At 42.5% G+C, this 13155-nt stretch overlaps 1 protein-coding gene across 1 annotated transcript; it reads left to right on the top strand.

Annotated features, from left to right (window-relative positions):
• Positions 1–1126: 1126 nt before the first annotated feature.
• On the top strand, positions 1127–7541 carry LOC108358655 (gamma-tubulin complex component 6). The gene is made up of 10 exons (XM_017610097.1): positions 1127–1537; positions 1595–1969; positions 2030–2491; positions 2553–2706; positions 2768–2903; positions 2957–3173; positions 3995–5084; positions 5319–6494; positions 6550–7087; positions 7158–7541. Exons 1-10 carry the CDS (start codon positions 1127–1129, stop codon positions 7378–7380), a joined length of 4782 nt encoding a protein of 1593 aa, XP_017465586.1. The 3' UTR covers positions 7381–7541.
• The last annotated feature ends 5614 nt before the right edge of the window (positions 7542–13155 follow it).

Below are 13155 nucleotides of genomic sequence, written 5' to 3' on the forward strand. Positions count from 1 at the left end.
GTTAAAAAGAATACCCAAAAAATTTCCAAAATAGAGCAGTAAAGTTTTTTGGGTAAAAAAGTTTCGGAAAAGTGCGTATTGAATACGAGTTTTTGAGATTTGTTTTACTGAACTGATACTTTAATCCGGTGTTGTGATAAAACAAAAAAATGTTCAATAATATAAGCGTGTGTTGGTAAAATTTTAAAGACATTTCTGGAAAACTTTCCCGCGAAACGCCTTCAAAGCAGAAAATGTTTCTGCGAATAGACAGATCGATTGACTGCACTAATCAAATAAAGCAGTTAGTGTGTTCCAGCACGTCTACGATTTGCAGGATCCCGTCGTTCCCGTACGCCAAAATTCTGTATCTCGGAACACTCTCATGAGAGTAACTGAGCAATTGTTCCCAGAATGAAGTTTCAAGATTTAGACCGAAGTTTTTCTTCTGGCAAATTCATGAAAAGTGTCAAGCGATAGGCAGAGTTGCATTTGTGTACAAAAATAGAACACGGTGAAAGCAAATAACCTAACATTTGTTAAAAAATGGCAGCAAACAACAAAATATTCGAATATACATATATGTAATTATTGTATTAAACTTGCTTATAGCATAACATCTATTACTTTTTAAAAACCCTTTATATTTTGACTTTTTGTTCCGCGATGGCAGCACTTGAACGATATGGCAAGAATCCTCCGACTGAATCTTTTACATTTCCAAGTCCCATTTTTTTTAACCCAAATCTCACCATTCGCGAACAGCTGTTTTTTGTTTACAAACAAATGCAAAACGCCGGTCGTTAAAAAATCATATATTATCGTTAAATCGTGAAAGAAACATAAGTTAAATCTGAATGTTATGTCGATCTATATAATTTAAGTACAAAAAATTGGTCAAAACTCATTGAAATTCGTCGTTTAAAAGAAAATAAAGTTTGTTGTCATTGTTCTTATTGTTTTTGTAACAAAATGTCAACAAACAAATTACAGCGTCATCTGCAGGAAAACATAGCGAACTGCATTACAAAAAACAAAACGAGCGAGCAAATATCGAACCATGGGCGTAGAATTTGTTTTGTGAAAAAATTTTGATTTCCTATATTTGCATCCGTTTTCCTTACAAATCGCCACTTATTTTGACGCAATGCACGATAACGATCTGGTGGAAAATGCAGATAGTGTCAATTACCTCATAACAGAGCTTTGTCGCAGTCTCGCAAGCCAGCATGGATTGGAGGAGCCCGAATGCAGCACAGCTGTCAGAAAACTGAAGCCACTTGCCTTTGAAATCCTGCTAAAAAAGTCAACACAGGCGCATTCCTATCCGCCAGCAGATGATGAGTCCGAATTCGATCCACAACGCGCTGTTGATATGCACATCTTTGCCGCCAAGCTCCATTCGCGCGCCGATTCACAGGTTTGTGCGCGCTATGAGGCTCTCGAACAGCAGATGGCAGACATAAGTCATGTGCCGTTTTTTACTGACGGTCCGGGCTGTGGGGTGCTGCAGCTGTTGCTCTTGCTGCAAGGTAACGTGCGAGAAGAGGAGCAAGTAGTAAGTACATACATTGTAGATGAAGTTATTAATATTAATTGCTACTGCAATTACTAGCCTGTGCCAAGTCCGCCCGCGTTACTGGTGCCCGGACCCTTTACGCTCTTCGCCAGCTATGAGAATAATCGATACTACCCGAAGCCACAAACATGCGATTGGTTGCATCCACAACCGCGTTTTTTCAAAGGAGTGCAAGACGTTAAGGCTTTGAACAATCCATATATGCCGAAATACTTGCTGGGCGAAGAATGCAATTTGCTGGCAAAAATCGAGCAGAAGTATGGTGCTAGGGTAGAACGCCCGTCAGCTACAGCACAAGATTGCACTTTTACGGCCATGACTCGTCGAATGCTAGGAGCTTCGGTGCGCGTTAATATGAATGCTTTTCGATTGTTGACCGATTTTGAACCACAGTCTGCGGAGAAACTGAATGTATGTATAAATTACCATATTCAATAAAATCCCTACAAATAACTTGTAAATGTCTTGAAGTTTAAGTTTAAAATGCCCTTGCCACGTGAACCTGTGCCTGTGATTGAAAAACAGCCAGTTATTAAGAAAGAGCCTCGTATTTTATCCTGGGATTGGCAAAGTTTGGGCTGCCGTGGTGTGCTGCGTCAGCGACCCTTCGCCAGTGAAGCGGAAGTGATGATCGACCTCAAGTGCCATTTGTGGCAAGTGCGTGGGCGCAAGTTCGAAGTGAGTCTCATGAGCTGCGTCGACTTTATGCACGATCTTAAGGCACTAACTGCTGGAATACAGTCGGAGACATTTCAGCATGACGAGCAAATGGTGTTTACCATGCGGCCAAATATTACTGTAGAAGGCTTGCTGCCGGAGACGATTAGAAGCTATGCGGAGAGCTTCTTGGACTGTGGCACCTGCTACAAGCGGCTGAATACGATGATACAGAAGAAGGACTATAAGTTAATGTTTGAGGGATTTATATTTCGGGTGGGCGTGATTGGTCATATTTAAGACAAGAAATCGTTTTTAATTTCTGTTTGATGCACAGGCACTTTGCAGCGCTATCGATGAGTACCTGCTCACTTTTCGCCAGTACGTGTTTGCGCATCATGATGACACCTTAATTGCTTACTATGCACGCATGCGCAAAATTATGCGGCAAATAAGCAATTTGTCATTTACGCTGGCCATACACACGGATGGTAAACGTACTCTAGTAACGTGAAATTATCTTTTAACGCAATATTTTTTTCTGAATTCTAGTTGATTCACATGTTACTCTGCCTATGGGATCGCAGTTTCTGGGCTACCTGTACCGCGAGATAGTACACACCACCGAGAAGGACTATATAATGCTGTTGGTTTACATATTAAAGTCGTGCTGTCACGTCTACTTCAAGTTAGTTGGTTAAGATGCTTTTGTAGAATGCGTTTCATTTACGTTATTCATAGGCATCTGCAGAAATGGATTTACTATGGGCTTTTGGACGATCCCTCAAATGAGCTTTTCATCTGCTTCGTGGACCACTATCGGCCCAATACTAAGTACTTCTATGACAAGGCCTACTTTGTGCGCAAGGAGTCTGTGCCGGGCTTCTTTCAAGGCTACGAAGACGATATTTTGCAGTGTGGAAAGTACACGATGTTGCTGAAAGCCTACAAACCGAATGTACGACTATGTGATTTTATGTTATTTTATTTTTATTTTTATTTTTATTTTTATTTTTATTTTTATTTATATATTATTTACTTTTATTTATTGATTTACTTTTATTTATTTATTTACTTTTATTTATTTATTTACTTTTATTTATTTATTTACTTTTATTTATTTATTTACTTTTATTTATTTATTTTATTGCTTTTATGAGAGTTTACTGCTGCATCTAGTTGGCAGGTAGTCTGCGCTTCAGTGGCTATACTGTACTAAATTGTGCTAGAGATATATTTGGAAAGGCGATTCAGGAAAGATATGATATAGGAAAAGCCATGATTTTTGCAACGAGGTTTAAAACATTTATGCGACAACGTCTCTTTCACGGTTGTAGCCTAATTTGTTGTATAGACATCTCGAGAACTTCAGAAGAAAATGCCTGGGGAAGTCTGTGTGCGAAGTTGAATTTGCGAAAAGTAATTTCTTTGTTAGGTACAACGAGAGATCCATGACAAAGGGAGGGTTAACATGAAGAAATTCCAACATGTAATCAACTTCTCAAAAAATAAGTTTAGAAGCTCAACAAGTGTCCTTCCAATACACTGCAGTAAGAGATGTCATCTCTGTTGCTTTTGCGACTCGACCAAGGAGACACCATTGTATAATTTCATTGACTGCGAAGTCACCTACAGAAAATGTGAAATGAGTCTAAGCTTGTATTATTAAAATCACTCTCTTCCCCCGAAAGCTCTTATTAGCTTTCTGAGGATTTTAGGCTTATAATACGTGTTGTGATGAGTTAGAGTCATGTTTAATTTCTTCTAACCTCTTTCCAGCACCCACTTTTCACGCTTGACTACCCACTTATTTCCGTGTGCCTCACCTACGATGAGATTCAGCGTCTAAAAAGAAAATGCGTGAAGTATAGAGAGCGCGCACAAGCAGCTTGTGGCATAGCAGAAGTCAGTATTCGCCGAATATTCGAGGCCCGTTCCGCCAAGAAGCGCGAATTCTACCAACGCGCCTGCCAACGCACCCGTGAGAATCTCGAAAAATGGTCACTAGAGCAGCATGACCGCGCCTTGCTGGCTGCCGAGCAGAAGAAGCGGCGCCACCATGAGTTGACGACACAGCTGCAAGATGCAAAGCAGCGCAAAATCGATGAGCGCCGTGCCAATGTGGAGTTGGAGTTGCGTTTGTTGCGCGAAACCGAGAAGATAGAAGAGCAGCGACTGTTGCGTGAGAATATTAACCTACGCAAGCGTATTGAGTACTATCAAGAGCTCAGCGATATGATGCGAAAGGATGAAAGCGAAAAAGTGGCGCCAAATCAGCCATCTGAGCCACAAGCCAAACAGGAACAGCCGCCGAAATTGAGTCCGCAGAGTGATGGCAGCGCTGATAGCGCACACGCGCCGCAGACACCCTGCAGCGGCGGCAGCGGCGGCACCGACACGGACTTTGAGTCGTGCTGCGACGAGGAGGGCAAGGTTGGCGATGCCCAAGTTGATGCGGACGCTGATGCTGACTCAGCGTCGCTGTATGCCGAGTGCTTGTCAGAGGAGTTTGAGCAAAAATTTGTGGGGAACGAAAATGAGCTGAAAGCGATTTGTGCCAAACTAGTGTGCAGTGATAGCCCGCTCGAGACAGATAAGACATTAGTGTTTCTAGAAGATCCTGCGGCTGGCGCGACGCAGGAAGTCAGCTCGGATGCTAGTTTAGATAGTGCATTGGGCTTTACACAATCAGACACTACTGGCCTCCTGGTAGATGCGTCCAAAACAACATTCCTGAAGCGTAGCGCCTCTGACGTGATTAATTCGAATGAGCTGCCAATGGGCGGTAATGTGAGACAAAACATCAGAGGCACCACAGTGACCATTTGTCCGGCACCCACTGCGCTAGCCCCACCAGCAAACGAGAGACGTGAGTGCGTTTTTATTAGTTAGAGCCGATTATGGGCAGTTAACTAAAGATTTTTGTACTGAAGATCTGTAGTTAACTGCCAATTCTGAGTTAACTAGGAGTAGGAATTCGGTTTAAGACTAAGATTGAAAACAGATTTCCACAGCATGAGATGAACAAGAAATTAATCGGTTTTCTAGGCGTAACTATTAATTTTTTTTTATATATTTTTTACACTCTTCCCTCGCATTTCAGCAATCACCGAGGCTCAGCGCAACAAGCTACGCGTTCTCGCACACGAATTTGGCACCTATTGCTCAACCACACCCCAGCAGCCAATCCAACCTGACATCAATCTGAATACGCTCCCGGACAGCGAGTTGACGGACTTGCAGCGCAACCGCCGACGCATGATGCAGAACGATCTTTTCGCTGAGTACAACAAAAGCCCGCTAGCCGACCGCGCACATCTCAATCTCAACTTGGACACAGAACGCGCACGCAATCGACGTCGTGTGCTAGAGAGCGAATTCGATATACTCACCGGAAAGACGCCCTCAGAGCAGGCGGCCACACCGATGTCCACCACCTCTGATACGCCGCTCACAGAGAGTACTTCGGAGCTGACTGTCGCAATTGCCCAGCAAAGTGATCGCGCGAACGGTAATACGCCCACGAAGATGCCTCTGAAAATTAATGTTCAGTTGGCGAATGAGCAGCAGCCAAAAGCAGTGGAAGGGGTGTCCTCCGGTGCTGGGTTGCTCGGCTGCCAAACTGCGGATGCCCATGATCCATCTGCGACACCTGAAAGCGCGCTAAACACCGCCGGCTTGCAGGCCAAGCACGGTTTTGATTTTGTTGACGCTGAGCGCGAGAAGAAGCAACAGCAAGCAATAGCTATGGAGGCGCCCATACAGCCGGACGCTATGCCTGTCTCCTCAGGTGCCGAATCAGAAGAGGAACTCGCCATACCAGTGCAAGATTACAGCGATCCCTACAAACGTAGTCGGGAGCTGCTCGATAGCAACTTCACCTGTGCCACGCGCAGCCCTTACATGCGCCTGAACATGAGTACCACGCCAATGGTAGTGGCGGGCAGAAAGTCACGCGAGTCGCTGCAGCAGTTGAAGGTCAACAGCATGAGCGTCATAACGCTAACAGAATTTCTACAAAAATCCGTCATATTGCCAATGACCACACATCTCGGTTTGGTCAACAATGAGGTGATGCGTCTGTTTCTCGAAGAGCTGCGGATCCTGGATCACCTTCGTAGCTTGCGCCACTATTTCTACCTGATGGACGGCGAATTTGGCTCGATTATTTGCGATGGCATCATAGGTAAGCTGGAGGGTGGGGCTACACCTGCGAAGCTGCTCAACTACCAGATGCTGCATTCTATACTCGACACCGCGCTTGTATCGAGCATCACGGGTGAGTGATTTGCGATAATTTAATTTTTTTTTTGTACTAATTGTTTGCATTGCAGGCAATGACAAAAATGCCGAGAATCTCTCCTTCACCATCAGTGATGTGCCTCAGAAATTCGATCTCACCAATCCGGGCGTGTTAAACGTGCTCAGCCTAAGCTATCGCATCGAATGGCCGCTGAATCTCATACTCAATCCCGAAACGCTCGAACAGTATGGCAACATATTCAAATATCTCATCAAGGTTCGTCGCATCAGTTGGGTATTGGAGCGGGCCTATCAGTTGCTCAAGGAGGCTGTGAAGAAGCATGGCAAGCAAATACTCAAATCGCCGCAATATCGGCACGTGCAACTGATGCGCCACAAATTCTATCACTTTGTACATGCACTGCAGAATCACATCACCGCTAATGCATTGCAAGCGTCGTGGAAGACATTCAAAGATGACCTGCTGCAGGCGAAGTCCATCGAGGACATCTATCGTAAGCATACAACCTACGTGAAACGTATTCTCTTCCTTTGCATGTTGAATCGACACAGCGCCGAGTTTTACAATACCATCGAAAGTATATTCAAAATCTCGCTGAAGTTCTACAAGTGAGTTTTGTTATTTGCGGATAAATTAAACTCCCTTAAATCTATATTTTTGCTCCCTCTTCTTCTATAGCAACTTGAAGTCGCGCGAATTCAAGCAACGCAGCGGCGACGAGCACTTTACGCATTCGCGCTACGAAAAACTCGCCAACGATGAACAGGAATTTGATAAATTCATCAAATTCACTATATATCTGGGTAATAAGATTGTACGTCATGGCTATCAGGAGGAGATTGGCCAGTTGATTGCCTTGATTAATTTCAATCAGTACTATAGCGCAAGTACGATTGCATAATGTTAAGATGTTGCTGTTGTTGTACCCAAAAGGTTTTGGGAAGTAATGTCCAGATATTAATCTACGTCGTTCTGGTTACGTAGAGCCGGCTGACGTGAGAACGGCTATTATTGGCTCAAATGTCTTAAATGTAAACGCTGAATTTATTTGCTTATATAAAACTCGAATTTGAAGTGTTACTATGTATTAATGCCTACAAAGGTATGTATGTATATTTAGTTTTATTATTAGTTAATATGCGTTGAATTAATTAAAAATAGTTAATATTACTTCGTGCTAAATTAAAAATATTTATTTTTTGGCTGAATGGTAAGAGATGCGTACTATCACTTTGTAGGACCCTAATCAAAGCAACATAAAAAAAATGGGAAAAAGTTGTTTTTATTCGACAGGTAATGGCAAACTTCTGAGCGCATTTCTGCTTTGACAAAGGGTCTCATAAAATCCATTTGCCGTTCGGAGGAGGCATACAATTGTGGGCCCCTTCACTTGTGTTAACGATATCAGAACGTACGCCACAAATTGGAGGAGATGTGCGGCCAATCACATAGGAAACAAGTAATTTTTAAGCAAAAAACAAAACCGACTTCAATTGTCATATAAAATTTTAAGATTATCGTTAATTTCTTCTCGATCCAATTATCGGATTAAAAAAAAATTAGCATGGGACCACCCTTGAGTGTGGTACCACCTCTCCGATGAAAAACGAATTATCGAAATCGGTTAACGTGGTCCAAAGTTATGCGGTAACATACATACAAAACAAAGGCCCCTATTATGAGTTGCATTCGATTTTCGACTGTGGTCGAAAGTGCTGAGCGAACGAATTTTCATTTGGTATTATGGCGCTCATTCGATGAAGAATAGCGCTATTGTGAATTTTGCTCGTTTAGGTCGTTCACAATAGTATATTTTTCACCGCTGAGAAGCTTTGTTTACAAATCGAGCAAACTAAATAGTGTGCTTATACATATTTATGTAAATTTGTTCTAATTAAAATGAAGTAAAAAAGAAAGCAAGTTTATAAAAACGTGGTAAAATGAGTACAACGAGTTCTGGTTCAACGATTCGTCAGAGGATGAGAGCTTAGTAAACTGGCCAGGAGTAGCAAATGTTTAAGAGAGTTTAAGTTTATTAGTCTTTCGAATATATTTTGATATAAAATATATTTAAGAAATTTGTCTACAGATTCATTAAAAAGTTCCGACCATCTAAAGTGGCGTTTGTGAGCCAAATCTATTTAAAATATTTTAAAACTATCAACAACGCTACGATTTTGTTCTCAGAGATCGTGCCAACAGTATTGGGTTTTTCTTTCACAAGTAAAACCAGCCTTTCGAGTTTGTGTTTAGTATTCACGATGTTAGAACTGCATGAAATTAATAAAAATTGTTTAAAATTAGTGTCTAGCCGCCAAAATGTAAGAAAACATATACAAAATCATACATTTTTCACAATTTTCTAACACTTCGCTACACCATCGAAAGCAAAATTCTGTTCGACAGAAAATTCGATACTCAACGAAACTTTCGACACGCTTGCATAGCTCATAATACGAATTTCACTTTCGATCTTCGATAGCCAGCGAAGATCGAAAATCGAATGCAGCTCATAATAAGGGCCAAAGCCAAGCGTCGAGTGACCAGAAGGCTGCACAATAGGGTGGTCCAAAAATACACGTGGAAAAGTAAAGTCGGAATTTTTATGCTCTCACCCCCTAGGATTGTTCTATATCGAAAAAAATATACCCCTATTTTTTTTATTTTGAAATAAAAAAATATTTAGAGGTCGCTCAAAGCGCTCAAAGTTTTCCATGTATTTTTATATGGGGAAAAAACAACTTTTCGTAGAAATGGTATAGAATTCTTAAAAATCAATATTTTTCTATGAGAGAACTCAATTTGTCTGCAGCAGATTCCCAATAATAATACCAAAATTTTTATTTAATCATTTTTTCATCGCAACTTTAATTTATAGGTCCGCCAAAACCCCCGAAAAATTCAATGGGGGGACCAATAAAAAATCGTTAGTATTAAAAAATGGTTAAATAAACAATTGGGTCTTATTACTGAAAGTCTCCTGAAGAGAACCAGTGTTTTCCGATCGAAAAATATTCGTTTTCAAGAATTCTATACCATTTCTACGAAAAGTTGTTTTTTTCTCATATAAAAATACATGGAAAACTTTGAGCGCTTTGAGCGACCTAAATATTTTTTGATTTCAAAATAAAAAAATAGCGGTATACTTTTTTTCGATATAGAACAATCCTAGGGGTGAGAGCATTACAATTCCGAGTTTACTGTTTTTGGACCACCCTACTGCACAAACTGCCAACAACCTGTGCCCCCCTTGCTTTCGCTTGTGGTGAAGTTCAGGTGGCCATCGGGAAGGCGAAAGCCTCCAAAGCCATGGGTCCCGACGGAATATGACATGCAGAATTATTGATCTCGATTTCGCAATGTCAAGGTCCCATTTCAAGGCAGATATTGAATCTTACTACCGCGATAATCCGCCATTGATTTAATATTTTATTAGTTTTAAGTTTAAGTTTAAGGAATCTGTAAATCTAGTCAGTAAGGCTTTTTGCCATTGACTTAATAAATGAATTNTTTAAGTTTAAGGAATCTGTAAATCTAGTCAGTAAGGCTTTTTGCCATTGACTTAATAATAAATGAATTGAAATGAATTGAATTGAATATGCATGCTGATGCTGAAAAATTTGGGTCTTGCGGGGATAGCGTACCTAACGGAGGTCCTCAATTTGTCTATGGCCACTCTCATCATCCCAGACATCTGGAAGGTGGGGAGAGTGGTCCCTCTGCTCAAACCGGGGAAACCTGACAACAAAGGAGATTCTTATCGGCCGATAACACTCCTTTCCCCGGTAGCGAAGACACTCGAGGCGTTGCTGCTCCCGTATTTCACAAACCACATGACCCCAGCAAAGCATCAGCATGGTTTCCGTAAAGTGCACAGTACAACAACAGCACTTAACGCCATAAACACTCAGATAACTCGTGGCTTTAACCGAAACCGTCCCTGTGAGAGAACGATTCTAGTACCGTTGGATTTGTCAAAGGCGTTTGTCACCGTCTGCCATTCCACGCTACTAGAAGATATAGTGGTCATAGAGGTTCATCAAGCAACCTCTGGACCCGTCAGCTTACCGACTGACCTTGAACGGCATTCACAGGGAGTCAGTCTCGAGTTATGTGGACTCTAGACCTGTGAATGCCGTTCTAGGCATGCCACCAACGGAAATAGGCGAGACGGAGCTTCATATGCCTCGGGAGACACGAACGACAATAGCCCAACTTCGCTCTGGCTACTGCAGCAGGTTAAACTCCTACCTAAGTAGATTGAATGAGGATGTGCCAAATGAGTGTCCGGCATGCGGAGCGACCCCACATGACTCGAAACATCTCTTCGCATACCCGGAAAACCCGACAACCCTAACGGCTTTGTCCTTGTGGACCGACCCGATAGAGGCTGCACGCTTCCTAGGGCTGCCGTTAGTGGAACTTGACGACAACGACTGAGATATCAACCGATCTGGGCGGGGTTGTTGTAGCCGCTACAACAGCAACAACAACAATAGGTCTGGCGGTTAACGAGGACAAGACGAAGTAACTCCTGTCATCAAACAAACAGTCAGCGCATTCGCGCCTTGGCACCCACGTCACTCTTGACAGTTATAATGTTGAGAAAGTAGAGAATTTAGTTTACTTGCGAACCAGCATTAACACCGATAATAATGTCAGCATGGAAATCCAACGCAGAATCACTTTGGCCAACAAGTGCTACTTTGGACTGAGTAGGCAATTCAGAAGTAAAGTCCTATCTCGACGTACGAAAACCACACTCTATAAGTCACTCATCATGCCAGTGTTGGTATATGGCGCAGAAGCATGGATAATGACAACATTCGATGAGGCGGCTCTTGGAGTATTCGAGAGAAAGATCTTGCGGAAGATTTACGGGCATTTACGCCTTGGCAACGGCGAGTACCGCAGACGATGGAAGCTGCACGAGCTTTACAATGATATAGACATAGTGCAGCGAATTAAAACACTGCGGCTCCGGTGGCTTGGTATGTGGAAAGGGACTTGGCTTCACTTGGCATTTCCCATTGACGACAGTTGGCACAGAAGAGAAACAACTGGTGTGCTTTGTTGAACTCGGGCAAAATCGCTCGGTTAATAGATTGGCGCTTACTCATATGTTAGTGTTTGGCCGCGCTTCTCCTCCAATTTATGGCGTCCGCCTTGATGTTGTCACACAAAGGGGAGGGACATACAGTTTTACGCCGACTCCGAACGGTGATTGTATTTTTATGAGAAGCTATTTTTCATGGCAGAAATACACTTGGAGGTTCGCCATTTCCTACCGAGGGACGACCGCTGTTAAGAAAAAACCTTTTTTCTATATTTTTTTGCGATGTTGCTTTGACCAGGGCTTGAACCCAGGCCCTGCGTAGTGGAAGCGNCTTGACAGTTATAATGTTGAGAAAGTAGAGAATTTAGTTTACTTGCGAACCAGCATTAACACCGATAATAATGTCAGCATGGAAATCCAACGCAGAATCACTTTGGCCAACAAGTGCTACTTTGGACTGAGTAGGCAATTCAGAAGTAAAGTCCTATCTCGACGTACGAAAACCACACTCTATAAGTCACTCATCATGCCAGTGTTGGTATATGGCGCAGAAGCATGGATAATGACAACATTCGATGAGGCGGCTCTTGGAGTATTCGAGAGAAAGATCTTGCGGAAGATTTACGGGCATTTACGCCTTGGCAACGGCGAGTACCGCAGACGATGGAAGCTGCACGAGCTTTACAATGATATAGACATAGTGCAGCGAATTAAAACACTGCGGCTCCGGTGGCTTGGTATGTGGAAAGGGACTTGGCTTCACTTGGCATTTCCCATTGACGACAGTTGGCACAGAAGAGAAACAACTGGTGTGCTTTGTTGAACTCGGGCAAAATCGCTCGGTTAATAGATTGGCGCTTACTCATATGTTAGTGTTTGGCCGCGCTTCTCCTCCAATTTATGGCGTCCGCCTTGATGTTGTCACACAAAGGGGAGGGACATACAGTTTTACGCCGACTCCGAACGGTGATTGTATTTTTATGAGAAGCTATTTTTCATGGCAGAAATACACTTGGAGGTTCGCCATTTCCTACCGAGGGACGACCGCTGTTAAGAAAAAACCTTTTTTCTATATTTTTTTGCGATGTTGCTTTGACCAGGGCTTGAACCCAGGCCCTGCGTAGTGGAAGCGCGCACTGCTTACCACTACACCACATCGGCCGGCGGTTACAGCGCCAAATAAGAAGAAGAGAAGGGTGCTCGCAATCAAAGTCGCGGAATGGGATATGTTCTTCTTCGTTGGCACTTTAACACAAATAAACATTAGCCGGATACTAGATTTGCCAAAGATATTCCACATCTATATCAAAAATAGTCCTTAAATAATGATAGTTTACTTGACTATAAGTATATTATGTATATGCAGATACATATAAATTAATTAAAAACATTCCTAATGTAATTCACATCCGATTCAGCTTTAAAGCCAGCCAAACTTTGATTAGTTGGTACATCCGCTGGACATTTACCAGCAGCAGTGCTGCCAAGTTAGCGTAAATGTCAACCTCGATAGCAAAATATCAGCTAAAAGTCCGTTGAATGGCCATCAACACTCCCTTGCAAATGTACATACAAATGCATGCATACCACTACCAAAACCCATGCATATGCAAGTACGTA

The sequence above is a fragment of the Rhagoletis zephyria genome, unplaced genomic scaffold (assembly GCF_001687245.7).
Source record: "Rhagoletis zephyria isolate East Lansing unplaced genomic scaffold, Rhagoletis_zephyria_1.1 Rzeph_scaffold_00280, whole genome shotgun sequence".
NCBI lineage: Eukaryota > Metazoa > Arthropoda > Insecta > Diptera > Tephritidae > Rhagoletis > Rhagoletis zephyria.

What these genes read in the sequence shown, in the direction of transcription:
- LOC108358655 (XM_017610097.1), top strand. Translation starts at nt 1,127, where the DNA reads ATGCACGATAACGATCTGGTGGAAAATGCAGATAGTGTCAATTACCTC. An exon ending in TGCGAGAAGAGGAGCAAGTA is followed by an intron (nt 1,538 to 1,594) that starts GTAAGTACATAC and finishes TGCAATTACTAG; the next exon opens with CCTGTGCCAAGTCCGCCCGC. An exon ending in GCTTGTATCGAGCATCACGG is followed by an intron (nt 6,495 to 6,549) that starts GTGAGTGATTTG and finishes TTTGCATTGCAG; the next exon opens with GCAATGACAAAAATGCCGAG.